The 27,902-nt window shown below is 48.6% G+C and overlaps 1 protein-coding gene across 1 annotated transcript in view; it reads right to left on the bottom strand.

The window, feature by feature from the left end:
• Positions 1-27,902, bottom strand: part of IPO4 (importin 4) — a 1,872,953-nt gene that overhangs the window by 466,208 nt on the left and 1,378,843 nt on the right. Inside the window, exon 27 of the mRNA XM_069238173.1 lies at positions 19,062-19,194. Coding sequence (XP_069094274.1) covers positions 19,062-19,194 — 133 coding nt within the window. The remainder of the gene's footprint in view (positions 1-19,061; positions 19,195-27,902) is intronic.

Genomic DNA, 27,902 nt, shown 5'->3' with positions numbered 1-27,902 from the left:
TACAAGCCAAGTCTCACCCCCCTATTCAACCATGATTCCCATAACCCAGATACCGGTTGTATGAAAGTAGGGTCTTTCTGACATAGTTACCCTCACTTTTTTGCCTGGTGTTAGTGTGTTTAGACTGTAGTACACTGAGATGGATAAGTTACATACCTGTAAATCCTAGTTCTCTTCCAGAGGTATCCTCAAAGTCATAAACAGTGAATATTCCCGCCCAAGTGCGGGGACCCAGGAGCATAAACATACACACATGTATATGTATGAAATATCTATGAAACAACATTTTAGTAGAGAATTTCAAAACAAATATAATATATACATGTGCAAACAGCCAATGCAGCCTATTTTGAGAAACAGGCTAAAAATGCTTTATTTTGAAGTTTTTCTTTTTCTTAAACATCAATTGAAATCTTCAATTAAAGGAAAAAAACGTTCTGTAGTCAAAGTAGAAGGCATAGAAAGTGTAAGCAATTCACTTTAAAAGAGAAAAACTACATTGAAACTAAATGTAGGAAGTTAGCTCTGTATATGCTATTTCAAAGTAAGAAATAGTATATGCTATTTCAAAGTAAGAAATAGTGTGCACAGAGTCTAAGGGTTCCCCTCAGAGGTAAGATAGTGGCAAAAAGAGATAATTCTATTGCTCTATTTTGTGGTAGTGTGGTCGAGCAGAAGACTTATCAGAGGGTAGTGTTAAGCATTTGTTGGACACACACAGGCAATAAATGAGGAACACACACTCAAAGACTTACTCCAGGCCAATAGGTTTTTATATAGAAAAATATTTTTTCTTAGTTTATTTTAAGAACCTCAGGTTCAATATTTACAGTAAACACTTTAAATGTAAGCTACTTCACTTAGATACTTTAGGAACTTTGAATAAAAGCAATATCTTATACAGTCTTTGTAAAAATGGAAATAAGCTATTTTCAAAGTGGACACTGCAAAAATCAACAGTTCCTGGGGGAGGTAAGTAAAGATTAGATTAGGAGGTAAGTAAAACACTTACAAGTCTCAGTTCTGGGGCATAGGCATCCCACCGTTGGGGGTTCAAGGCAACCGCAAAGTTACCACACCAGCAGCTCAGGGCCAATCAGGTGCAGAGGTCAAAGAGGTGCCCAAAACACATATGCGCCTATGGAGAACAGGGGTGCTCTGGTTCCAGTCTGCCAGCAGTTAAGTACCTGCGTCCTCGGGGGGGGCAGACCAGTTTTTTTTTTTTTTTAGAGCAGTGGGGGGAAGGGGGGATGACACAAGTAGGCACACAAAACACACCCTCAGCGGCACGGGGGTGGCCGGGTGCAATGTGCAAAGCAGGCGTCGGGATTTAGATAGGAATCAATGGATGGACCCGGGGGTCACTCTAGAGGTGCAGGCAGGCATAGGGGGGTCTTCTCGGGACAGCCACCACCTGGGCTAGGCAGAGGGTCGCCTGGGGGTCACTCCTGCGTTCAAGTTCGGTTCCTTCAGGTCCTGGGGGTTGCGGGTGCAGTGTTCGTTCCAGGCATCGGGTCCCTTGTTATAGGCAGTCGCAGTCAGGTGGAGCCTCTGGATTCTCTCTGCAGGTGTCGCAATCGGGGCTTAGGGGGGTCGTCTCTGGTTACTCACGGGCTCGCAGTCGCCGGGGAGTCCTTCCTGAGGTGTTGTTCTCTGGGTGCAAGTGTGAAGTCTCAGGCTTCTGGCGGGAAACGTGCAGTCTTTGAAAGTTGCTTCTTTGTTGCAAAGAAGTAGCTGGTTTTGAACAGGGCCGCTGTTCACAGGAGTTTCTTGGTCCTTTAGTCCGGGGCAGTCCTCTGAGGCTTCAGAGGTGGCTGGGCCCCTGTCGGATGTGTCGCTGGAGCAGGTTTTCGAAGTTGGAGACAGGCCGGTAGGGCTGGGGTCAAAGCAGTTGTCGTCTTACTCCTTCTCTGCAGGCTTGTAGGTCAGCAGTCCTCCTTTCTTCAGGTTGCAGGAATCTGGTTTCCTCGGATCTGGGGAGCCTCTAAATACTGAATTTAGGGGGGTGTTTAGGTCTGAGAGGGCAGTAGTCAATGGCTATGGTCCTTGAGGGTGGCTACACCCTCTGTGTGCCTCCTCCCTGGGGGGTGGGGGGGTGGCACATCCCTAATCCTATTGGGGGAATCCTCCAAACTCAAGATGGAGGAATTCTCAAGGCTGGGGTCACCTCAGGACATCTTAGGGGCTGTCCTGACTGGCCAGTGACTCCTTGTTTTTCTCATTATCTCCTCTAGCCTTGCCACCAAAAGTGGGGGCAGTGGCCGGAGGGGCGGGCCTCTCCACTAGCTGGGACGTCCTGGGGCACTGTAACAAAAGGGGTGAGCCTTTGATGCTCACCATCAGGTGTTACAGTTCCTGCAGGGGGAGGTGAGAAGCACCTCCACCCAGTACAGGTTGTGTTACTGGCCACAGAGTGACAAAGGCACTCTCCCCATGTGGCCAGCAACATGTCTGGTGTGTGGCAGGCTGGCAGAAACTGGTCAGCCTACACTAGAAGTTGAATTGGTATTCAGGGGGCATCTCTAAGATGCCCTCTGGGTGTATGTTACAATAAATTGCACACTGGCATCAGTGTGCATTTATTGTGCTGAGAAGTTTGATACCAAACTTCCCAGTTTTCAGTGTAGCCATTATGGAACTATGGAGTTCGTGTTTGACAAACTCCCAGACCATATACTCTTATGGCTACCCTGCACCTACGATGTCTAAGGTTTTGCTTGAACACTGTAGGGGCATAGTGCTCATGCACATATGCCCTCACCTGTGGTATAGTGCACCCTGCCTTAGGGCTGTAAGGCCTGCTAGAGGGGTGACTTATCTATACCTATAGGCAGTGTGAGGTTGGCATGGCACCCTGAGGGGAGTGCCATGTCGACTTAGTCATTTTCTCCCCACAAGCACAGACAAGCTGTGAGGCAGTGTGCATGTGCTGAGTGAGGGGTCCCCAGGGTGACATAAGACATGCTGCGGCCCTTAGAGACCTTCCCTGGCATCAGGGCCCTTGGTACCAGGGGTACCAGTTACAAGGGGCTTACCTGAGTGCCATGGTTGTGCCAATTGTGGAGACAAAGGCACAGTTTAGGGAAAGAACACTGGTGCTGGGGCCTGGTTAGCAGGGTCCCAGCACATTTTTAAATCATAAGTTAGCATCAGCACAGGCAAAAAGTTAGGGGGTAACCATGCCAAGGAGGCATTTCCTTACAATGAGGATCCCCTGGAAGAGAACCTGCTAACCAGGACCCCAGTGTCCGTGCTCTCTCCACTAAAATGAAGTTGATAAATTATTCTTTCATCCTCAATCTGCATACTGGGGTCCCCTTATAAGTCCCTGGTAAATGGTACTTAAGTACCCAGGGCAATGGTGTTTACCATGGGCTGCAGCATGTATTATGCCACCTATGGGATCCCATGCAAACTGTGTCTGCAGGCCTGCCATTGCAGTCTGCATGAAATGGTGCATGTACCTTTCACTTTAGATGTAAGGTTCGCCTTACATTGCGGTCACTGCACTTGGACACTAAGTCACGTCTATGGTAGGCCCTTCAGGCCAAGGGCAGGGTACACGGTTCTGAGTGTGAGGGTACTCCTGCATGAGCAGTGGTACCTCTACACACCCCAGACTCCATTTCTGGGCTTTGTGTGTGCAGGGAAGCCATCTTAAGGTATCTACTGGCCACTGGTCAACACGAGACACCCATCTACAAAATGGCTTCCCTAAACCTAGGCATGTTTGGTATCAAACATGTTGTAATCATTCAACTACACAGATTACAGTGTTAGTTGCCTGATACCATGTATTCTGGGGGTTCCTTAGAGGATCCGCTAGATCTGCTTGTACAGCCTTGCAGGGTCTGCATGCCAGCCCGTGCTGCTGCCGACCATAGACACTGTTCTGCCCTCCTGCTGATGAGCCTAACTCGAGCAGGGGAAGAAAGAACAAAGGATTTCCTACAGGGAAGAGGTTTGACCACCTCTCCCTTTGAAATACGTGTCTCTGGGAAGGGAAGGGGTTGCCTCTGAGTGCCACCAGACTGCTTTGAAGAGCACATTTGGTGCCCTTCTTGCATAAACTGGTTTGCACCAGTACAAGGATCTCTGTTAAGGGCTCTTGAGTGAAAATACAAACATGATAGGGGAGTGACCACCCCCCTTTCCAGCACCTCCCCTAGGGAGGTGCATAGAGCTCTGCCAAGTGTCTACTTGATTCTGCCATCTTGAAAACAAATGGGAAGAGGCTGCTGTAAGCATTTGACCGGTTAGGCCAGCTAAGTGACATCCCTGACCCCCTCTCATAGCTGGGTCCCCGCAGAGTCCAACCCCCTTTCTGGTTTACTTAAGGGGTCCCCTGATGGGGAGACCCTAGACTGGTCGAGCAAGACTCTACAAGGAACTCTCTGCAAGACACCTTTTGCAACCTAGCCTCCACAACCGCTGCTAGACTGCCTTAGGAACTGAAACAACGCTGTATCCATAAGGAGGGCTCCCACTGCAACATTGTTTCTCCAGCTCCTGCAAGAATTCTGCAACATCGTGGCTGTGCATCTACAAGCGTCATAAGGACTCTTTACATAAGGATATAAGAATGAATCTCCCTTTGAGAGAAGGAGTCACTCCCCTGCACACTCGACCACCAGCTGGTGGATCTTGCTGTCCCACAGACATCAAAAGGCTATACGACACAGGTGGTGGTTCTGAGGCCCCCTTCAGGTCCTTCATGTCTTCTGTCCAACTTCGGAGAGAGCGAGCCCTTGCTGTGGCCACTGGGACGGGACCACTGTGCACCATGTCTGTTGATGTTACCAAATCTTGTTGACTCGTTCTCCCAAGGATCTTTAAACTCCAAGAAGCCCGGCCTTCATTTCCTTGCATCTTTAAAAACAGCGACCTCTCTGCAAGTCCTGCAGAGTGGGACCCCTTCTTTCTTGTGCTGCTGAAGCCTCCCTGTAAGTCCCTGTGCCTGCTGCCAGGCTCCAAGGGTCAAATCGGTTGGACCTTGCTGGTCCCCAAACTCATGCAAACATCCCTGCAGCTTCTTCCTGCTTCTGTCAATGCTTTCTAGTGGTTCTGCTGATCACTGACACCTCTGCAATCCGGCAACCAACATTGGACAGCTCCTGGGTGACTCCAAGTATCTTCTTGCATCACCTGGACTCCGCCAGCTGTACTCCTTCCATCACCTACCTGCAGGAACTTCTCCCCAAGAGGGTGTGCATTGCCTACCTCCACTGTCTGGACATCTCCGAGTGATCTGGACTCTGTCCTTTTTTTTTCTCTCCAGGTTCTTATTGTCCAGAATCAGCCCTTGGGGTCCACGGGTCACGACAGCAGCTGGGCAAACGAGGCTCCCACTGACTCCAACAAAGGTTTCCAACGCCGTTTCACCCCTATGCACCTAGGCTCCTTGGTGTAGGTACTCCACTTTCCTGGGTATCCAGAAGAGGGGTTACTAACTAACCTTTCTTATGCCAACTAGTTTCCTTGGGGTCCTCTGGGAAGGGTCCTGAATCCTGAAAATTCCAACTGCGAGGGTCCTGTGGTACCCTATGGGACACATGGCTAGATAATACCTCTGCACACGGGTGCCTGGGGGATTTCTATTTACCCTGGGTAATTTCGTACTTCCCTAGCCCCTGGGATCCTAACACATACCCTGGTTGGACACCTCCATTCTTATACCACTTTCTTAGTATATGGTTTGTCTCCACCCCCAATAAGGCCCTATGTGCTCCTATGCTTTTCCTGCTGGTTACTGAGCATTTGTGTTGTATGTAGATATCTCCAAGTGGATATATACAACAGTTAGGATAGTACTAGTGTTATTATAAAGACTACTTTATTTTTATAACACTTGATGTGTGGGTCTTCCTTGTGTGAATATCACTATTGTGGCATTGCAAGTGCTTTACACCCCTCCCTGGTAAGCCTGAGCTATTCTCCACAGCTGCCCCTAGAAAGTTTGGGTTATCTAGGCACCAACACACTATCACTAAGGGGTGCCTGGACTCAGTCTAGGGTACCATAGGTGTGCACCATAAACTGAGCCAGCCTCGTACACAGCGTAAACCTGCCTTGACTGCGAGGCATGACTTGACCCCTTGGACAGAGGAGGAGATGGTGAAGATAAGGACTTTTTCAATGAAGGATCTTTTATGTCCAATGTGGACATTATGGGCCCAGGACATTTCTTAATGTATCATTCCATTCATCAATTGCTACAATGACACCTGGGGTACCAGCGATGAACAAAATTAACTGGCCATCTGACAGAGTCTGCTATAGGGCGCTGGCCAGAAGCAAGCCATTTCACTATTATATAAAGCCTTAACCATGGGCACTACCTCAACCATGGAGGGAGTGCTCAACAGATGAATTGCAGTCCTCCTGCAAACCATTAACCTTGAAAACATGGTTGAGAGCTGTCCAAAATGTGAAAAAGGTCTCCTGCAATCCTAGATTATGCTTCACCCAGTTCAACTACATTCACAAGGCATACCTATCCAGCGCATTAAGTGTATGTTCCCTGCATCCGTGCCTGAATGTCCAAGATGTAAACTGGTCGAGGGAGGGTTCTACCACATGGTGTAGGACTTCCACCGCTACATTGCATGTGGCAAATGATTACTGCTGAGACAGCTGAAATTACAGATCACCCCCTACTCTTGAATCATGTCTACTGGAATTCACCCTAGAGTCAAGGGGGACAAATATTTCAAAAGGTTTGACTTAGCATTTATGTTTAAAAAACAGATAGTGATGTAGTGGAAGTCACCCACAATGCCAGATATCACCAAATGGCTCACAATTGTACTACACTGGGCAAAGGCTGAAGTGAGCGTATTGTGCTCCCTGTGGGACAAGGGCCTGCTGCACATGAGGAGTGAAAGCTGGGATATCTTTGTAGTGAACGCTGAGCCTAAAAATGACATTCACCTACCATGAGGGGCTTACTCAATACTGTGGAGATACCATCCCAGAACCACACATACCGACATTAACGGTGACACTGTGATGACCCCATCAGTTATAATGAATGTACTTTGTCTACAACCTACGGAATCTGATGGGCTAGGGGAACTCCACCCTCCCGTCCTTGGCTGTTAACCCTTCAATATGGTAGTTACTACACCACCTACACGACTCATTCATACGCCCACAAACACACCTGACATTCTTCCTTCCCATGTTCTTCAACATGGAATTTTTGTTTAATTTGAATGTACATGTTGGACCAATACTCTTTTGATCGCTGTGAAATATATGTTGAAGTTTACACTGTATTATGACGTATGTTTGCGCAATTCGCCAACATGTGGAGATCTCCTCCTCTCTCTTCTTCTCCTCCCTTTTTCTTTCCTTACTGACTCCACAAATTGTTGTTGTTGTAATATAAGATAATAAAAATAAATTTGAAGAAAAAACTACGGTTTGAGTCTGATTTGAAAAAGTATTGGAAGAACTGGGGGCGACTCCTAGGCAAAGGCATTGTCTTATAAGAATCAGAACATATTTAAGTGTGGAGCGTCTGAACTGTCCGGGGTGCGACTTCTACTGAGGCTGAGATGGATTCAGTTCAGGGTCGAAGTCAGAAACGGGATCAGATTCTTCCTCCGGTGATGTAGCCAGAACTGGCATGAATCGTGGTGCCTGGCCCCGAAGTAGGTGCAAACTCTCAAGCACATATAGGAAGCACAGATCGCACCAACAGTAATCCAACAAGAAGCCTCTATTGATCAGTAGGCTCAAAGGCACACCAGAGGGAACCCGCTAGGGGGCAGGGGGTGTGGGGCGAAGCTAAAGATTTGAAGCATGGACCCCTAAATCCTTAAGCGCCTCAACCTGTTGTGGCAACGCCAACAGCCCTGGAAATTCGGGTTGGATTGGAATGTAGAAATGGTTCTTTGGTGGGGGACCAGGAATGAAATCCAGGGAACCTTGACGGCCTAACGACTTTGCAGTTGGAGAGTGGCAAGACTGGGATGAGACACGCTTGTATTTCTTATGCTTCCTTTTGGACTATAACATACCTGAAGACTTGGACCTCGATGCTGACCTGTTGTGGAAGTGGTCCCTGGATCTGGTCTTAGGCAACTTCCTGCAGCATTCGGTTGACTGCAGCATACATGTTGACTTTGTTCTCCCGTGTCGCCTTCAAGTGCATCAGGGCACACTCCTCATACAACTTTGGATTCAGACCATGGCCCCCAACACCAGAGACACACCCCGTGGGAATCTGTCACAGTGATCTATTTGTGACAGTCCCTACAAGGTTTAAATACTTTGGCATGAAACGTTAGGAGGCAACTCTGGATCTGCTCATGACGGCATAGAAAGAAAGAAACTGACGTAAAAGTTACTTACCTTGGGTAATATCTGGTAGAGACATATGCTAGTTGCAGATTCGTTACCTTTGAACTTCCCCAGGCGTCAGACTGGATCAGGAGATTTTTCTTCGAGCAGTACCGCTGCACGCCGTCAGGTGGCGTCGGTCGACTCCGCGGGCGTTGTTGGCGTCGTGCTCGCCGTGATGATGTCACAGTCATATATAGGCACCACACGTCACACTGACGTCAGTTTCTTTTCACAACTTTCCATGCCAGTAAGGCCCTTAAGACGAAGTTCCTGTCCCTGAAGTTTGCAGGGTGAGGAGGAGGGGCGGGTCAGTAAGTAATCTGCACCTAGAATATCTGTAGGAAGTTGGCTCTGTATATAGTATTTCAAAGTAAGAAATAGTGTGCACAGAGTCCCAGGGTTCCCATTTAAAGGTAAGATAGTGGCAAAAAGAGATAATTTTAATGCTCTATTTTGTGGTAGTGTGGTCGAGCAGTAGGCTTATCAGAGGGTAGTGTTAAGCTCTTGTCGTACACACACAGGCAATAAATGAGGAACACATACTCAAAGACTTACTCCAGGCCAATAGGTTTTTAATATAGAAAAATATATTTTCTTAGTTTATTTTAAGAACCACAGGTTCAAGATTTTACAAGTAATACTTCAAATGAAAGGTATTTCACTCAGGTATTCTAGGGACTTTGAATAATCACAATAGCATGTACAGTTGTGTCAAAAATGTCAATAAGCTATTTTAAGAGTGGACAGTGCAAAAATCAACATTCCCTGGGGGAGGTAAGTAAATGTTAAGTTCACAGGTAAGTAAAACACTTACAGGGTTCAAAGTTGGGTCCAAGGTAGCCCAATGTTGGGGGTTCAAGGCAACCCCAAAGTTACCACACCAGCAGCTCTGGGCCGGTCCGGTGCAGAGGTCAAAGTGGTGCCCAAAACACTTAGGCTTCAATGTAAACAGGGGTGCCCCGGTTCCAGTCTGCCAGCAGGTAAGTACCTGCGTCCTCAGAGGGCAGACCAGGGGGGGTTTGTAGGGCACCGGGGGGGACACAAGCAGGCACAGAAAGTACACCCTCAGCGGCATGGGGGCGGCCGGGTGTAGAGTGCAAACAGGCGTGGGGTTTCAGATAGGAATCAATGGGGAGACCCAGGGGTCTCTTCAACGATGCAGGCAGGCACGGGGGTGGGGGGCTCCTCGGGGTAGCCACCACCTGGGCAAGGCAGAGGGTCGCCTGGGGGCCGCTCCTGCACTGGAGTTCGGTTCCTTCAGGTCCTGGGGGCTGTGGGTGCAGTGCTGGTTCCAGGCGTCGGGTCCCTAGTTACAGGCTATCGCGGTCAGGGGGAGCCTCTGGATTTCCTCTGCAGGCGTCGCTGTGGGGGCTCAGGGCGGGTCAACTCTGGCTACTCACGGGCTCGCAGTCGCCGGGGAGTCCTCCCTGCAGTGTTAGTTTTCCACAGGTCGAGCCGGGGACGTCAGGTGCAGAATGGAAAGTCTCATGCTTCTGGCGGGAAACGTGGGAGCTTTAAAGTTGCTTCTTTGTTGCAGTTTCTTGAACAGGGCCGCTGTTCTCAGGAGCTTCTTGGTCCTTTAGATGCTGGTGCAGTTTTCTTCGAAGTAGGGAGACAGGCCTGTGGGGCTGGGGCCAAATCAGTCATTGTCTCTGTCTTCACTGCAGGACTTCAGGACAGCAGTCCTCCTTCTTTTGGTTGCATGAATCTAGTTTCCTAGGTTCTGGGGGGCCCTAAATACTGAATTTAGGGGTGTGTTTATGTCTGAGAGGGCAGTAGCCAATGGCTACTGTCCTTGAGGGTGGCTACACACTCTTTGTGCCTCCTCCCTCTTGGGAGGTGGACACATCCCTAATCCTATTGGGGGTATCCTCCATCCACAAGATGGAGGATTTCTAAAAGTAAGGGTCACCTCAGCTCAGGACACCTTCGGGGCTGTCCTGACTGGTTGGTGACTCCTCCTTGTTTTCCTAATTATCTCCTCCTGCCTTGCCGCCAAAAGTGGGGGCAGTGGCCGGAGGGGCAGGCATCTCCACTAGCTGGGATGCCCTGGGGCGCTGTAACAAAAGGGGTGAGCCTTTGAGGCCAGGTATTACAGTTCCTGCAGGGGGAGGTGAGAAGCACCTCCACCCAGTACAGGCTTTGTTCTTGGCCACAGAGTGACAAAGGCACTCTCCCCATGTGGCCAGCAACATGTCTGGTGTGCGGCAGGCTGGCAAAAACTAGTCAGCCTACACTGGAAGTCGGGTATGTTTTCAGGGGGCATCTCTAAGATGCCCTCTGGGTGTATGTTACAATAAATTGCACACTGGCATCAGTGTGAATTTATTGTGCTGAGAAGTTTGATACCAAACTTCCCAGTTTTCAGTGTAGCCATTATGGTGCTGTGGAGTTCGTATTTGACAAACTCCCAGACCATATACTCTTATGGCTACCCTGCACTTACTTTTTTGGGGGGATTTTTTAATCATATTCTGACATGTCAAAAAAGAACGTACAATACATTTATGAAAAGAGAGCATACCAAGCAAAAGAAGGAAGGAATGACAAAGATCACTCAAATATCATTCAACCCCTACTATACATCTTGGTTCTCCAGCCATTTAGTCAGTGGTGCCCAGATTCGTTCCCCCCATGTCTCTTCTTATGTCCTTTAAGTTTATATAAACTGAATTCAATATTATAAATAGCTAATAATCTTGATCGCCATCCCTCAAACGTGGGGGGTTCTTGTTTAATCCAGTCTGTTGCAATACAAAGTTGAAGTATTGCCATTGCAACATATAAGAAGAGTCTTATTTTATCCAATGACGACTCTATGCCTCCTGTTGAATCAATGACACCTAATAATACCAACATGGCGGACAACTGGACATTACAGCACGTAATCTTCTTGAGGAATATCTCTGTTTCACAAAGCAATACTCTCAACTTTGGGCATAAATAAAACATATGCAGCATCGCCGCTTCCTCCTCTCTACAGCGATTACAAAGCCCATCTGATTTCCCCCATTTTTTCAACTTTGCTGGTGTATAATAGAGATCAACCAATGTTTTATAATGCTGCGTCTTCAAGTTGGCTGAGAGAAAAATTGTATCCGCCATTGCTAAAGATTGACCCATCCACTCCCCAGCCTTGCCCAGCCATTTAGCCCATCTTTCATTCTGTTGTACCATATCATCTGGTTGAAAGTCAACTAATGATGTATATATCATACCAATCTTATCACCACGGCTGATGGCCTCTACTAATGGGATCTTGTCCATAACCAACATATCATGCTTTTGACAGTGAAGAAAGTCCCGTACTTGCAGAAACTTAAGAAAATGGGTTCTAGGTAAGCCATATTGTAATTGCAACTCCATAAAGGATTTACACCCTAACTTTCCATATATATTCCCAACACTCCTTATTCCCTGACTGCGCCAAAAGGCTAAAATTGAATCTTTGAAAATATAGCTAGGGATAGCAGAAAAATCCAATGGCGTGTAAACAGTAATCTTACCCAATCCCAAACTCCGTTTTACCTGAGCCCAAACCTTATTAACTGCTTAGAGAGGTTTAAATCTTACTTTTTTGAAGTAGCTTGGTTCCTCAAACTTCGACAACCACCCATTTACTTCCCCACCCACCGTCATTGCATATATGGAGGGTTGATTTGTTTCAATATCTCCTCTGGGGTTTCCCCTTATAAGTTCATCCATATGTTGGAGGCAACAAGCAAAATAATACAATGTAAAATTAGGAACCAACCAGCCTCCACGACACTTAGGAAGCATCATATATTTCATTGCCCCCCTTGGTTTGGCATATCCTGACAAGAAGTTATTACTTATTTTTTCCATTTTTTTAAGCCAATTTTTAGTAATCTTAAGGGGAATGGCCCGAAATAAGTGTAATACTTTTGGCAGAATCATCATTTTTAAAACATTGCAGCAGCCTTCAAGTGATAAATGCAAATAATGCATTCTATCTAGATCACTTTTTATTTTACTTAGCAGTGGAGCAAGATTAAGTTTCACCAATTGATTTACACAGCAGCAGTGATTTTAATCCCCAAATACACAGCATCAGGTACCACCCCGCTTATCCGTTATCAGGGTATATACTGAGAATACTATCTGTGTCTTGCCTGAATTCAACTTATATCCCGAATATCTTCCGAACTTTCTCGCCTCCTCTTCAATTTCCTTGATGGCACCCTCCGGATCACTTGTTACTACGGCTACATCATCTGCATAAGCAAACACCTTATACTCTTCCCCGTAGTAGATTAGTGACTTAATACTTATACATTCCTCCAGTTTAGATAAGAAGGGGTCAATATACAAAGCAAAAAGCAGGGGGGAACATGGGCACCCCTGTCTAGACCCCCTTTGAAATTGATATAATACCAGATTCCAAGCCCCCAACACAAACTCTAGCTTTAGGGGCTTCATATACGGCTTTTAAAGCCGTTATATACCCTGTCTCTATCCCCTTCCACTTCAAATTTTCCCATAAAAAGTTCCACAACACTCGATCAAATGCTTTTTCAGCATCTAATAATAATAACCCAAGAGTTGTTCGATGCAGCTCTGCAAGATCGAACATGGAAATTCTTCTTCTTATATGATCAACTGTGTCTCTACTGGGGATAAATCCATGCTGCTTTTTACCAACTAAGCTAGCTATAACTTTTGCCAATCTACTGGCTAACACCTTTGCATAGAGCCATTATGGAACTGCGGAGTTTGTAATTGACAGACTTCCAGACCATGTACTCTTTATGGCTACCCTCCACTTACAATGTCTAAGGTTTTGCTTAGACACTGTAAAGGCATAGTGCTCATGCACTTATGCCCTCACCTGTGGTATAGTGCACCCTGCCTTAGGGCTGTAAGGCCTGCCAGAGGGGTGACTTACCTATGCCACAGGCAGTGTGGGGTTGGCATGGCACTCTGAGGGGAGTGCCATGTCGACTTAGTCATTTTCTCCCCACCAGCACACACAAGCTGTGAAGCAGTTTGCATGTGCTGAGTGAGGGATCCCTAGTGTGGCATAAGACATGCTGCAGCCCTTAGAGACCTTCTCTGGCATCAGGGCCCTTGGTACCAGGGGTACCAGTTACAGGGGACTTACCTAGGTGCCAGGGTTGTGCCAACTGTGGAGACAAAGGTGCAGTTTAGGGAAAGAACAATGGTGCTGGGGCCTGGTTAGCAGGATCCCAGCACACTTTCAAGTAATAACTTGGCATCAGCAAAAGCAAAAAGTCAGGGGGTAATCATGCCAAGGAGGCATTTCCTTACAATATGTCTCTACCAGATATTTTGTTAGCGAACGTAAGTAACTTGCACATCTGATAGAGACTTCTATTTGCAGATTCCTTACCTTTGAATAGATACTGAAGCAATACCATCCCCGGTGGTGGGCTGCAATCCAAGTTCACAACCAAAAGTCCTGCAGGACCGAACGGGCAAAGTAGCTGTCCCTTCAGACCTGATTGTCTAGGCAGTAGTGTTTGGTAAAAGTGTGCAGAGATGCCCACGTGGCTGCCTGACAAATATCCAGGAATGGAACACCCTGTGCTAGCGCTGTGGTAGCAGCAGTAGCTCTGGTGCAGTGAGCCCGCAAACCTTCGGGGGTTTCTTTTTAGCCAGAGCGTAGCACATTTTGATGCATAGGAGTACCCATCGTGAAATGGTCCTCTTCTGCACAACCTTCGCCTTCTTTGCACCCACATATCCCACAAAGAGTTGATTGTCCACCCGGAAGTCTTTGGTTCGATCAAGACAGACCGCCAATGCTCTTTTTGGGTCCAGGCGGTGGAGTCTCTCCTCTTCATGAGACGGATATGGGGGTGCATAAAAGGTAGGCAAGGTGATGAACTGTCCGACATGGAAGTGTGTCACTACCTTAGGTAATAAAGAAGCCCTCGTGCGAAGCACCACTTTGTCAGGATGTATGGCAAGAAAAGGTGGTTTAGATAACAGAGCCTGGAGTTCACTAACTCTGCGGGCAGAAGTAATGGCAACTAAAACAGTCTTTATAGTTAAGAGCCTTATAGGACAGTTGTGAAGCGGGTCAAATGGGGTACACATAAGGTATGTTAAGACCAGGTTGAGATCCCATTGGGGCATGATGAATGGGATAGGAGGAAAGAGATGTGTGAGGCCTTTAAGAAACCTTCCCAACTATGGGGGATCTAAATAAGGAAGGCTGATCTGGTAATTTCAAGAAAGCACAGATAGCAGATATGTATCCCTTAGGAGTGCCCAAGTGGAACCCTGCCGGGCAAAGGAAAGAATAAAGAGGAGCAGCTATAGGATTGACAGAATTGTCGATGCACCATGCCACAAATTTCTTCCAAAGACAGGTGTATACAGTTTTGGTTGAGGGATGCCTGGCTGCCAAGATAACATCACAGACTTCGGATGGCAAGTCAAATGACATCAACTGTCGCCGCTCAATCTCCACGCATGAAGCCGCAGAGTTGACAGGATCGGGTGGAGGACTCTCCCCTGCTGCTGCGACAGAAGATCCTCCCGAAGGGGCAGTCTGATCGGAGGAACTATGGCCATGTTCAAAAGCTCGGGATACCAGACTCTTCATGCCCAGTCTGGAGCCACCAGTATTACTTGGGCCCGGACTTGCCAGATCTTATTCAGAACTCTGGTCATAAGTGGTGTAGGCGGAAAGGTGTACAGGAGGACTGAATTCCACTTGCGACGAAAAGCGTAGCCGAGCCAGTTCCGCCTTGGAAACTCCAACGCGCTTTCTCTACGGAGGCGAACAAGTCTAACCAAGGTTCTCCCCACTGCAGGAAGAGACACTGCGCCACCTCCGGATGGAGACGCCATTCGTGCTCGACCACGCATCATCGGCTGAGTTTGTCTGCTCTGGCATTCAAGAAGCCTGACAGGTGTAGGACCACCAGGGAAATGCCCTTATGTTCCAGCCAAGTCCACAGGTGAAGGGCCTCTTGACAAAGTGTCCACGACCCCACTCCACCTTGTTTGTTGCAATACCACATGCTAGTGGTGTTGTCTGTGAACGCCTTCACTGCTTTCCCCTTGAGAGAGGGAAGAAATGCTTTCAATGCTAGTCGAATCGCTCGGAGCTCCAGATGATTGATATGGAGCCCAGTTTCTGCTGGAGACCAGAAGCCTCTGATCTCTGCCTCTCCCATGTGGCCACCCCATCCCAGGAGTGACGCATCTGTCACGACCGTAACATCTGGTTGGGGGAAAGGAGAGGGGTCTGACCTTGACCCAATCCAGATTCGTTAACCACCACTCCAGGTCTTTTGCAGTCCCTTCCCAGATCTGGACCTTGTCGGAGAGATTCCCCTGATGCTGCGCCCACTGGAACTCAGGTCCCACTGCAGAGCCCGCATATGCCATCTGGCATTTTGAACCAGCAGGATGCAGGAGATCATGAGGCCCAGCAGCCTCAGAGTCATTCTCACCGAAATCCAGGACAGAGGCTGAAACATCAGTATCATAGCCCGAATATCCTGGACTTGCTTTTCGGGAGGATATGCCCGAAACTGCAGTGTATCCAGAACAGCTCAGATGAAAGGGAGCGTCTGAGAAGGAGTCAGGTCTGACCCGGCATGTTGATAGTGAACCCCAGCGAACGCAAAAGTTTCACCATAGTCTGGAGGTGGGAGACGATTGTCTGGTGCGAGTTCGCCTTCAACAGCCAATCGTCGAGGTAGGGGAAGACTGGGACTCCTAACCTGCGCAGATGAGCTGCCACCACTACCATCACTTTCATGAACACCCGAGGGGCACTGGCAAGGCCAAAGGGGAGCACTGAAAGTGCTCATGACCTAACACGAATCGTAGGTAACGTCTGTGGGCCGGCAAGACGGGAATGTGGGAGTATGCATCTTCCAAGTCTAACACTACAATCCAGTCTCCGGGATCCAGAGCAGATAGGACCTGAGGCAATGGTCAACTTTTTGGACTTCTCCTTTTTTTTTAGGAAGAGATTGAGGGACCGAAGATCAAATATAGGCCAAAGACCTTTGTCCTTTTCCGGACCAGAAAGTAGCGGGAATAGCAACCACGACCTACTTCTGGTAACGGAACCCTCTCTATAGCTCTCTTGGCCAAAAGGGCTTGGACTTCCTCGTGGAGAAGTGCCATATGATCCTCCGATATCTGATTGTATGAAGGTGGCATGGCTAGAGAAGATGTCTCGAAGGGTAGAGAATAGCCCCTTTGGACAATTTGGAGGACCCACCTGTCTGAGGTAATGGACTGCCATTGGGGTAGGTGACGGCGTATCCTGCGACCCACTGGCTCCTGATGTACCCACAGACTAGGAAGGCTTGGAGGCTGAAGAGTTGGCAGGGTGGACTGGGCGACCCGCTGGCTCCTTGATCCCTGGGGGCGTGGGATCCTGTGGCCGCACAAGGACTGTACAGCATGCGCGGGTCAATGGCCGGGGGGAAAAGGACGCGGTTGGGTGCCTCTTCTGTAGCCACGAAAGGCGGACTGCTGGGGTCTAGGTGCGGGCACGAGGCCAAGGGACCGGGCCGTGGCTCGGGAATCCTTAAAGCACTTGAGCGCCGAGTCTGCCTTTTGTCTCCGAAGAGACCTGTGCCATCAAATGGCATGTCCATCAAGGATTGCTGGACATCCCCTGAAAAGCCAGATGTTCTCAGCCAGGCGTGCCATCTCGATACCATCATTGATGTAACCGATCTGCCCAGAGAGTCGGTCGTATCCAGTCCACAACGAATCATGAACTTAGCTGCCTCCCTCCCATCTGTTCCGGCTTGGGAAAGGACAGTCCGGGCCTCCTGTGGAACTGCAGACAGCACATGCGCGACCGTATCCCAGAGACTATGGGAATAACAGCCCAAAAGGCATGCAGTTTTCACAGACCTCAGCGCTAGACTGTTTGAAGAAAACAACTTCTTTCCCAAATCATCCAGTATTTTTGATTCCCTATCTGGGGGTGCGGCAGGGAATGCGCCAGATGAAGAAGAAGCCTGGATGACAAGGCTCTCAGGCGTGGGGTGTTGGGTGAAGAATTTCAGGTCTGACGGCGCAGGCCGATGGCAGCGTGAAATCGTCGTATTCAGAGGAGCCCCTGTGCTGGGTCTGGACCTAGTACCCAAAAGGACGTCTGTCAGTGCTTCATTAAAGGGTAGAAGGGGCTTGGAAGAAGACGACCCTGGATGAAGCATGTTGGTTAGGATGTTAGGCTTAACCTCCTTAGAAGGTAGCTTGAGGTCCAGGACCTCAGCCACCCCTCTCACCACAATAGAATAAGAAGCACCCTCCTCCATAGCCACGCTAGGAGGAGAGACCATACCAGTGTCAGGGGAGGTGTCTAGACCACTGGCATCACCCAAATCCTGCACCCAGTCCATTTGGGGGTCAAGCTGTTATTCTAAAGGGTCCAGCGTCCCCTCCATACTCTCCCTGTATCCTTACCCACAAGAATAAGGGTCTGGATCAACCGTGGGCCCAGGAGAGCCCATAGAGAACGGAATCTGCGTCTATCGACAATGTTCCGGCTCCGGGTCGTCTGGTATGAGGATGGGATCTACGTCAATTGTGGTCCCAACTGACGTCTGGAGCGTTGGAAGGTGGCCGTGGCACGACTGACATCGGGACCGATCCGCGTTTGGATCTGGAGGGGCTCTCCAGAGCCGTGGCTGAAGCCTTTGAAACCGAGGGGACCTCAAACGACTCACCTGTGCCCGAAGGTGCCAAAGGTGGGTCGGGCAGCCCAAAACTGAGGCGCATGGCCTCGTAAAATTCCCTAAGTTCGGTAGGGGTGGCTCAGGCTCCTGGGAAGTCAGGAAAGCGCAGAGCCAACCCAGAGGAAGGCTCTGTTGACTGAGGCCTAGAGCGTCGACGCTCTTCCCGCGTCGTATCATCCGATGGACAGGGTGAAGTCGAAGAATGCTTGTCCTTCTTCGACTTCTTTTTGTGATCCGAATGTCCCGATAACTTGGAGGACGAGGAGTGGTGGTGACTCCGCGGCAGATCTCGAGACCTTCCTCTCGAACGAGAATGTGATCGCCGCAGAGTCGAGTGTCGGGCCACCATGAGCTTTAGGGACTGCTCCCTCAAAGCTTTCGGGGTCATGGCCTGACACTCTGAGCACGACTTTGGGTTGTGATCACGCTCCAGGCACCAAAGACACACGAGATGCGGATCCATCACAGATATAGTTCGTGACAGGAGTCACAGGGCTTGAATTCGGTCTTGCATCCGCGAACTCATCAAAAACTTCGACAAAAGTGTCGACGGAGTCAAAAAATGACTGAGGTAGCTCTCTCCGGATCTGCGCATAGGCTGGCGCGGAAAGAAAATAACTGGCGTCAGCGCGCCAGGGTGGCACCCATCTACAACCATGACGTCATCACGACGCAAACGACGCCTACGGAGTCGACCAACGCCACGTGACGGTGCGCAGATGTACTGCTTGAAGAAAAATCTCTTGATCCAGTCTGTTGCCTGGTAAGGTAATGGTAAGGAATCTGCAACTAGAAGTCTCTATCAGATATTAGCATGCTTGGGTGGTGCACAAATGCAGCTCCAGTTGTCATGTACATAATAGAGGTGGGGTCGACGCTATGTTGAAAAATCATATCGATCTTGACGACTCTGCATTATTTGTAATCGGACTTTCAAGTCCAAATTAACATACTCTGAAAAGTAGATGAACAGAAGAAATTCACTAACGAACTAGATATTCTGCTTACCTGGTCAACAGGCATTCCTTCGGCATTGGTGACAATCATGCGTGCCACGGCCCCACATATGTTATCCATAGTACGAGCATTCTGTTCCCTTGAAATGGCTGCTGAAAGAAGTGTTAGGACCTTGGGGTACTGACTGAGAGGAGTCAAGGAAAGAATAACACTTAATGAGCATATTAAATAAGAGTTAAGAAAGATGAGAAAGGAAGGGGAGTAGGTAGTTGAAATAACATTAACTGCATGCCAAGGGAGGACAAGGAGAGAAAGAGAACGAGACAGAGAAAAAGTGAAAAAGAAGCTACATACATTCTGTACGTTTTTTGATGGACACCATCTTCCCAGAGTTTCATGATTTTTTAATATAATTTGAGGCTTGATATATGTTCTGGAACTTCAATCTCAGTAATCGGTACTAAAGTACTGAAACTACACTGGGAGTCAGGAATGTGTTACCAGAAATGATGATATGGCTCCATAATATCAGTGCATAAAATGTTGCTGTTCACATCTGTGAGTAATGAACAAGTTACTTACCTTAGGTAATCTGGTAGACAGTGTATCTAGCTTCAGCTTCCTTGCCTCAGAATATTCACTAGGCATAAGACTAGATCCAGTGCACTGGTAGGTGGCGTAGTTCGGCTCCGTGTTAACGTCCGCTGCGGTTGTGACATGAGAGGTGCCTACATAGATGGCAGTGCAGAGCGATTACATCAGTTTCTTTTCCTGACTTTACACACCAGAAGTGCAGAGCCACACAACATGCTGACAGAATGGTGTGCATCACTATGGCCCTCAGAAAGGAGATGTTACTGAATCAGTTAGCAAAGCAAAGAGGATGAGGTGGTCGGTAAGGAATCTGCAGCTAGAGTGTACCAGATAAGGCGTTACCAAAGGTAAGTAACTTGTTAATCTGATAGAGAATTCTAGTTGCAAATTAATTACCTTAGAATAGATGCTGAAGCAATACCTTGCTGGAGGTGGGGTAGCAAACAGATGAGACCAACAAGTCCCACAGAACCGAATGGACAAAATGCCATTCATGCAGATCTGCTCATACAGTGTAGGAAGTTGGCTCTGTATATACTATTTCAAAGTAAGAAATAGTGTACACAGAGTCCAAGGGTTCCCCTTAGAGATAAGCTAGTGGCAAAATTACATAATTCTAATGCTCTATTTTGTGGTAGTGTGGTCAAACAGTAGGCTTTTCAGAGGGTAGTGTTAAGCATTTGTTGTACACACACAGGCAATAAATGAGGAACACACACTCAGACAATTCCAGGCCAATAGGTTTTTCTATAGAAAAAAATATTTTCTTAGTTTATTTTAAGAACCACAGGTTCAATATTTGAAGTAAACTCATAAAATGCAAGATACTTTACACAGGTAAGTTAGGAACTTTGAATAAAAGCAATATCATATGCAGTCTTTGTTAAAATGGCAATAAGCTATTTTAAAAGTGGACACTGTGCAAAAATCAACAGTTCCTGGGGGAGGTAAATAAACGTTAGATTGTGAGGTAAGTAAGACACTTACAAGTCTCAGTTCCTGGGCATAGGTAGCCCACCGTTGGGGGTTCAAGGCAACCCCAAAGATATCACACCAGCAGCTCAGGGCCGGTCAGGTACAGAGGTCAAAGAGGTGCCCAATACACATAGGCGCCTATGGAGAACAGGGGTGCTCCAGTTCCAGTGTGCCAGCAGGTACGTACCCGCGTCCTCGGAGGGCAGACCAGGGCATTGTAGAGCAATGGGGGGGGGGGGGAGGACACAAGTAGGCACACAAAAAACACCCTCAGCGGCACAGGGGTGCAGTGTGCAAAGCAGGCGTCGGGTTTTCTATAGGAATCAATGGGGAGACCCGGGGGTTTCTTCAAACAATGCAGGCAGGCACAGGGGGGCTCCCCGGGGTACCCACCACCTGGGCTAGGCAGAGGGTCGCCTGGTGGTCGCTCCTGCACTGGAGTTCAGATCCTTCAGGTCCTGGGGGCTGCGGGTGCAGTGCTGGTTCCAGGCGTCGGGTTCCTTGAAGCAGGCAGTCACGGTCAGGGGTAGCCTCTGGATTTCCTCTGCAGGCGTTGCTGTGGGAGCTCGGGGGGGGGGGGGGTCAACTCTAGCTACTCACGGGCTCGCAGTCGCCGGGGAGTCCTCCCTGTAGTGTTAGTTTTCTGCAGGTCGAGCCGGGGGCGTCAGGTGCAGAGTGGAAAGTCTCACGCTTCCGGTGGGAAACATGTGGTCTTTAAAAGTTGCTTCTTTGTTGCAGAAAGTTGCAGTTTCTTGAACAGGGCCGCTGTTCTCAGGAGCTTCTTGGTCCCTTGGATGCAGGGTAGTCCTCTGAGGCTTCAGAGGTCTCTGGACCCTGTTAGATGCGTCGCTGTTGCAGTTTTCTTCGAAGGAGGGAAACAGGCCAGTGGGGCTGGGGCCAAATCACTTGTCATCTCCGTCTTCACTGCAGGGCTTCAGGTCAGCAGTCCTTCTTCTTCTTTAGGTTGCAGGAATCTATCTTCCTTGGTTCTGGGAGCCCCTAAATTTAGGGGTGTGTTTAGGTCTGGGAGGGCAGTAGCCAATGGCTACTGGCTCGGAGGGTGGCCACACCCTCTTTGTGCCTCCTCCCTGTGTGGAGGGGGGCACATCCCTAATCCTATTGGGGGAATCCTCCATCTACAAGAAGGAGGATTTCTAAGAGTAAGAGTCACCTCAGCTCAGGACACTTTAGGGGCTGTCCTGACTGGGGAGTGACTCCGCCTTGTTTTCCTCATTATCTCCTCCAGCCTTGCCGCCAAAAGTGGGGGCAGTGCCGGAGGGGCGGGCATCTCCACTAGCTGGGATGCCTTGTGGCGCTGTAAGAAAGGGGTTGAGCCTTTGAGGCTCACAGCAAGGTGTTATAGTTCCTGCAGGGGGAGGTGAGAAGCACCTCTACCCAGTACAGGCTTTGTTCCTGGCCACAGAGTGACAAAGGCACTCTCCCCATGCGGCCAGCAACATGTCTGGTGTGTGGCAGGCTGCCAAAACTAGTCAGCCCACACTGGAAGTCGGGTATGTTTTCAGGGGGCATCTCTAAGATGCCCTCTGGATGTATTTTACAATAAAGTGCACACTGGCATCAGTGTGCATTTATTGTGCTAAGAGGTTTGATACCAAACTTCCCAGTTTTCAATGTAGTGATTATGGTGCTGTGGAGGTCGTGTCTGACAGAATCCCAGACCATATACTCTTATGGCTACCCTGCACTTACAATATCTAAGGTTTTACTTAGATACTGTTGGGGCATAGTGCTCATGCACTTCTGCCCTCACCTGTGGTATAGTGCACCCTGCCTTAAGGCTGTAAGGCCTGCTAGAGGGGTGACTTACCTATGCCACAGGCAGTGTGAGGTTGGCATGGCACTCTGAGGGCAGTGCCATGTCGACTTAGTCATTTTCTCCCCACCAGCACATACAAGCTGGCAAGCAGTGTGTACGTGCTGAGTGAGGGGTCCTTAGGGTGGCATAAGACATGCTGCAGGCCTTAGAGACCTTTGCTGGCATCAGGGCCCTTGGTACCAGGGGTACCCGTTACAAGGGACGTACCTGGGAGCCAGGGTTGTGCCAATTGTGGAGTCAAAGGTACAGTTTAGGGAAAGAACACTGGTGGGCCTGGTTAGCAGGGTCCCAGCACACTTTCAAATCGTAACTTGGCATCAGCAAAGGCAAAAAGTCAGGGGGTAACCATGCCAAGGAGGCATTTCCTTACACAATCCCCCCCCACAAACGAAAGAGGATGAGACTAACCTTTCCCAAGAGAGACTTCATTTTCTAAGTGGAAGAACCTGGAAAGGCCATCTGCATTGGCATGGGCAGTCCCAGGTCTGTGTTCCACTATAAAGTCCATTCCCTGTAGGGATATGGACCACCTCAACAGTTTAGGATTTTGACCTTTCATTTGCATTAGCCATCTGAGAGGTCTGTGGTCAGTCTGAACTACAAAGTGAGTACCAAGGAGGTATGGTCTCAGCTTCTTCAGGGGCCAGACCACAGCAAAGGCCTCCCTCTCAATGGCACTCCAACGCTGCTCCCTGGGGAGTAACCTCCTGCTAATGAAAGCAACAGGCTAGTCAAGGCCATAATCATTTGTTTGGGACAGAACTGCCCCTATCCCATGTTCAGAGGCATCAGTCTGCACAATGAACTGCTTGCAGTAATCTGGAGCTTTGAGAACTGGTGCTGTGCACATAGCTTGCTTCAGGGTGTCAAAGGCCTGTTGGCATTCTACAGTCCAGTTTACCTTCTTGGGCATTTTCTTAGAGGTAAGTTCTGTGAGGGGTGTTACTATGGATCCATATCCCTTCACAAACCTCCTATAGTAACCAGTCAAGCCAAGGAATGCCCTGACTTGAGTCTGGGTTTTTGGAGCTACCCAGTCCAGAATAGTCTGGATCCTGGGTTGGAGTGGCTGAACTTGGCCTCCACCTGCAAGGTGTCCCAAGTAAACCACAGTACCCTGCCCAATCTGACATTTGGATGCCTTGATAAAGAGGCCTGCTGCTTGCAGAGCCTTCAAAACCTTCTTCAGGTGGACCAGGTGATCCTGCCAGCTGGAGCTAAAGACAGCAATATTGTCAAGATACGCTGCACTAAAGGACTCCAAGCCAGCAAGGACTTGATTCTCCAACCTTTGGAGGGTGGCAGGGGCATTCTTTAAGCCAAAGGGCATCACAGTAAACTGATAGTGCCCATCAGGTGTAAAGAATGCTGTCTTTTCTTTTGCTCCTGGTGCCATTTTTATTTGCCAGTACCCTGCTGTCAAGTCAAAGGTACTCAAGTATTTGGCAGCACCTAGTTTATCAATTAACTCATCTGCCCTTGGAATGGAATGGGCATCTGTCTTGGTGACAGAATTAAGTCCTCTGTAGTCCACACAAAACCTCATCTCTTTCTTGCCATCTTTGGTGTGAGGTTTTGGGACTAAGACCACTGGGCTAGCCGGTGGCGTAGCGTGGGGGGTGCAGGGGGGCCGGCCGCACCATCTGGGGGGGGGGCGCGCTCGCACTCGCGAGTGCTAAAATCCACGGGTTAGGGGGCGCAAATTACTTGCCTTGCCCCGGGTGCTGACAACCCATGCTACGCCACTGGGGCTAGCCCATGGACTGTCAGAGTGCTCAATGACTCCCAATTCCAGCATCTTGTGGACTTCCACTTTGATGCTTTCCTTAACTTGGTCAGACTGTCTAAAGATTTTGTTTTTGACAGGCATGCTGTCTCCTGTGTCCACATCATGGGTACACAGGTGTGTCTGACCAGGGGTTAGGGAAAAGAGCTCAGCAAACTGTTGTAGGACTTTCCTACAGTCACCTTGCTGTTGGCCAGAGAGGGTGTCTGAGTAGACCACTCCATCTACTGCACCATCTTTAGGGTCAGTGGAGAGGAGATCAGGGAGAGGTTCACTCTCAGCTTCCTCGTCCTCATCTGTAACCATTAACATGTTTACATCTGCCCTGTCATGAAAGAGTTTGAGGCGGTTCACATGGATCACCCTCTTGGGGGTCCTGCTAGTGCCTAGGTCTACCAGGTAGGTGACCAGACTCTTTCTCTCTAGCACTGGGTAAGGGCCACTCCATCTGTCCTGAAGTGACCTGGGAGCAACAGACTCCAGAACCCAGACTTTCTGCCTTGGCTGAAACTCAACCATAGCAGCCTTTTGGTCATACCACATCTTCTGGAGTTGATGGCTGGCCTCAAGGTTTTTACTTGCCTTTTCCATGTACTCTGCCATCCTGGAATGTAGGCCTAGTACATAGTCCACTATATCTTGCTTAGGCTCATGAAGAGGTCTCTCCCAGCCTTCTTTCACAAGAGCTAGTGGTCCCCTAACAGGATGGCCAAACAGAAGTTCAAAGGGGGAAAACCCTACTCCCTTTTGAGGCACCTCTCTTTAGGCGAAAAGCAGACATGGCAAGAGGACATCCCATCTCCTTTTGAGCTTTTCAAGGAGCCCCATGATCATGCCCTTCAATGTCTTGTTAAATCTCTCAACAAGACCATTGGTTTGTGGATGATAGGGTGTGGTGAATTTTTAAGTCACCTCACCTTCATTCCACATGTGTTTTAGGTAAGCTGATGAAGTTGGTACCTCTGTCAGAAACCACCTCCTTAGGAAATCCCACTCTGGTAAAAATAACAATGAGTGCCTTGGCTACTGCAGGGGCAGTAGTGGACCTAAGGGGAATTGCTTCAGGGCACCTAGTAGCATGATCCACTACTACTAGGATATACTGATTCCCTGATGCTGTGGGAGGTTCAAGTGGACCCACTTTACCCACTCCCACTCTTTCAAAGGGCACCCCCACCACTGGAAGTAGAATGAGGGGGGCCTTTGGATGGCCACCTGTCTTACCGCTGGCTTGACAGGTGGCACAGGAGACACAAAACTCCTTTACTTTCTGGGACATGTTGGGCCAATGGAAATGGTTGACTAACCTCTCCCAAGTCTTGGTTCGTCCCAAATGCCGAGCAAGTGTAATATCATGGGCTAAGGTCAGAATGAACTCCCTACACTCCTGAGGCACTACCACTCTTCCTAGTGGCACCAGGTTTGGGATATCTTGCCTCAGTGTAGAGGAGTCCATCTTCCCAATAGACCCTATGTGTTCCAGTGATTTGTTTCTTTGGTTTTCTCGGCAGCTTGCAGCCTGAGGCCTTCAAGAGAGGGACAGGTGTCTTGCCCCTTACACAACTGTCCCCTTGTGGGTCCCCCTGGGCCTAAGAGTTCAACCTGATAAGGTTGCAACTCCATGGGCTCAGTTCCCCAGAGGGCAGAACTTCTTCCTGGGAAGAGAGGTTCTTTTTCTTTTGTTGTGTTGAAGCTGGTTTCCACTCTCTTGGAGGGTTGGGCCATTATTCCAGGCTCCAACACCTCTTTTTCACCCTGAGCTCTGCACTGTGCCCTTGTCTTGACACACACCAGTTCAGGGATACCCAGTACGGCTGCATGGGTTTTGAGTTCTATCTCAGCTGATGCTAAGGACTCCAGGTCATTTCCAAGCAAACATTCTACAGGGATATTTGAGGAGACTACCACCTGTTTCAGGCCAGTGACCCCTTCCCACTCTAAAGTTACCATAGCCATAGGATGTACTTTAGTCTGATTGTCAGCGTTGGTGACTGGATAAGTGTGTCCAGTCAGGTATTGTCCTGGGGAAACCAGTTTGTCTGTCACCATTGTGACACTGGCACCTGTATCCCTCAGGCCTTCTACATTAGTCCCATTAATCAAGAGTTGATGCCTGTATTTTTGCATATTAGGGGGCCAGGCAGCCAGTGTGGCTAAGTCCACCCCTCCCTCAGAGACTAATGTAGCTTCAGTGTGAACCCTGATTTTCTCTGGGTACACTGTTGATCCCACCTGGAGACTGGCTATTCCAGTGCTAACTGGAGTAGAGTTTGAAGTGGAACCTTTCTTGGGACAGGCCTTGTCTCCAGTTTGGTGTCCCTGCTGATTACAGCTACGACACCAGGCCTTTTTGGGATCAAAGTTTTTACCCTTGTACCCAAAATTGGATTGTGAAGAGGCTTTGGGCCCTCCCTCCTGAGCAGGTTTTTGGGGCCCTGTAGAAGACTATTTACTTATACCCTTGGATGGCTGAACACTCTTCCACTGGGGAGTCTTTGTGACCCCTTTCTTTTGGTCACCCCCTGTGGAAGTCTTGGTCACCCTAGTCTTGACCCAATGGTCTACCTTCTTTCCCAATTCTTGGGGAGAAATTGGACCTAGGTCTACCAGATGCTGATACAGTTTATCATTGAAAAAATTACTTAAAAGGTGTTTTCATAAACAGATTGTAAAGCCCATCATAATCATTTACACCACTGTCATTAATCCAACCATCCAGTGTTTTGAATGAGAAGTCAACAAAATCAACCCAGGTCTGGCTCGAGGATTTTTGAGCCCCCCTCAACCTAATCCTGTACTACTCAGTTGAGAATCCAAAGCCCTCAAATCAGGGTAGCCTTCATGAAGTCATAGGCTTCTGCATCTTTTCCAGAGAGTGTGAGGAGTCTATCCCTACACTTCCCAGTGAACATTTCCCAAAGGAGAGCACCCCAGTGAGATTTGTTTACTTTTCTGGTTGCACAAGCCCTCTCAAAAGCTGTGAACCATTTGGTGATGTCATCACCATCTTCATATTTAGTTACAATCCCTTTGGGGATCTTTAGCATGTCAGGAGTATCTCTGACCCTATTTAAATTGCTGCCACCATTGATGGGAGCTAAGCCCATCTCTTGTGTTTCCCTTTCTATGGCTAGGAGCTGTCTCTCCAAAGCCAATCTTTTGGCCATCCTGGCTAACAGGAGGTCATCTTCATTGAGGCTGCCCTCAATGGTTTCAGAGCTGTTGGACTCTCCTGTGAGAGAAGCAACATCTCTGACTATCACTTCTGGAGACAGGGTTGGAGAAACCCTGGTCTCCCTAACTAGGACTGGAGGTGGGAATTCCTCCACATCACTAGTTTCCCCCTCTGTGAGGACATAATCAGAGGGGTTGTTTCTAGAAAACTCTGGCAAGAGCTCCTGGAGCTGTACTTTAGTAGGGTTTGAACCAGTTTTTATCTTTTTGATTTTGCAGAGAGTCCTTAACTCTGACATCCTGAGATGTAGGTAAGGGGTGAGGTTAAGCTCCACCACCATCTCTTCTGCAGCAGACATTATTTCTCTAAAAGTTGGAATACTATTTAAGAATCTAAAACTATCTCTAGAACTAAAATCCAAACTTTTAAACTCTAAAAGAAATGCTAACAGGGACTAACACAAGGCCCTAGCAGGACTTTTAAAAATTTAGAAAAATAGCTCAAATTTCAAAAATCAGTTTCTAA

Source organism: Pleurodeles waltl, chromosome 6 (assembly GCF_031143425.1).
Source record: "Pleurodeles waltl isolate 20211129_DDA chromosome 6, aPleWal1.hap1.20221129, whole genome shotgun sequence".
NCBI lineage: Eukaryota > Metazoa > Chordata > Amphibia > Caudata > Salamandridae > Pleurodeles > Pleurodeles waltl.
The sequence above is the reverse complement of the archived record's forward strand: the minus strand, read 5'-3'. Positions and strand labels throughout refer to the sequence as shown.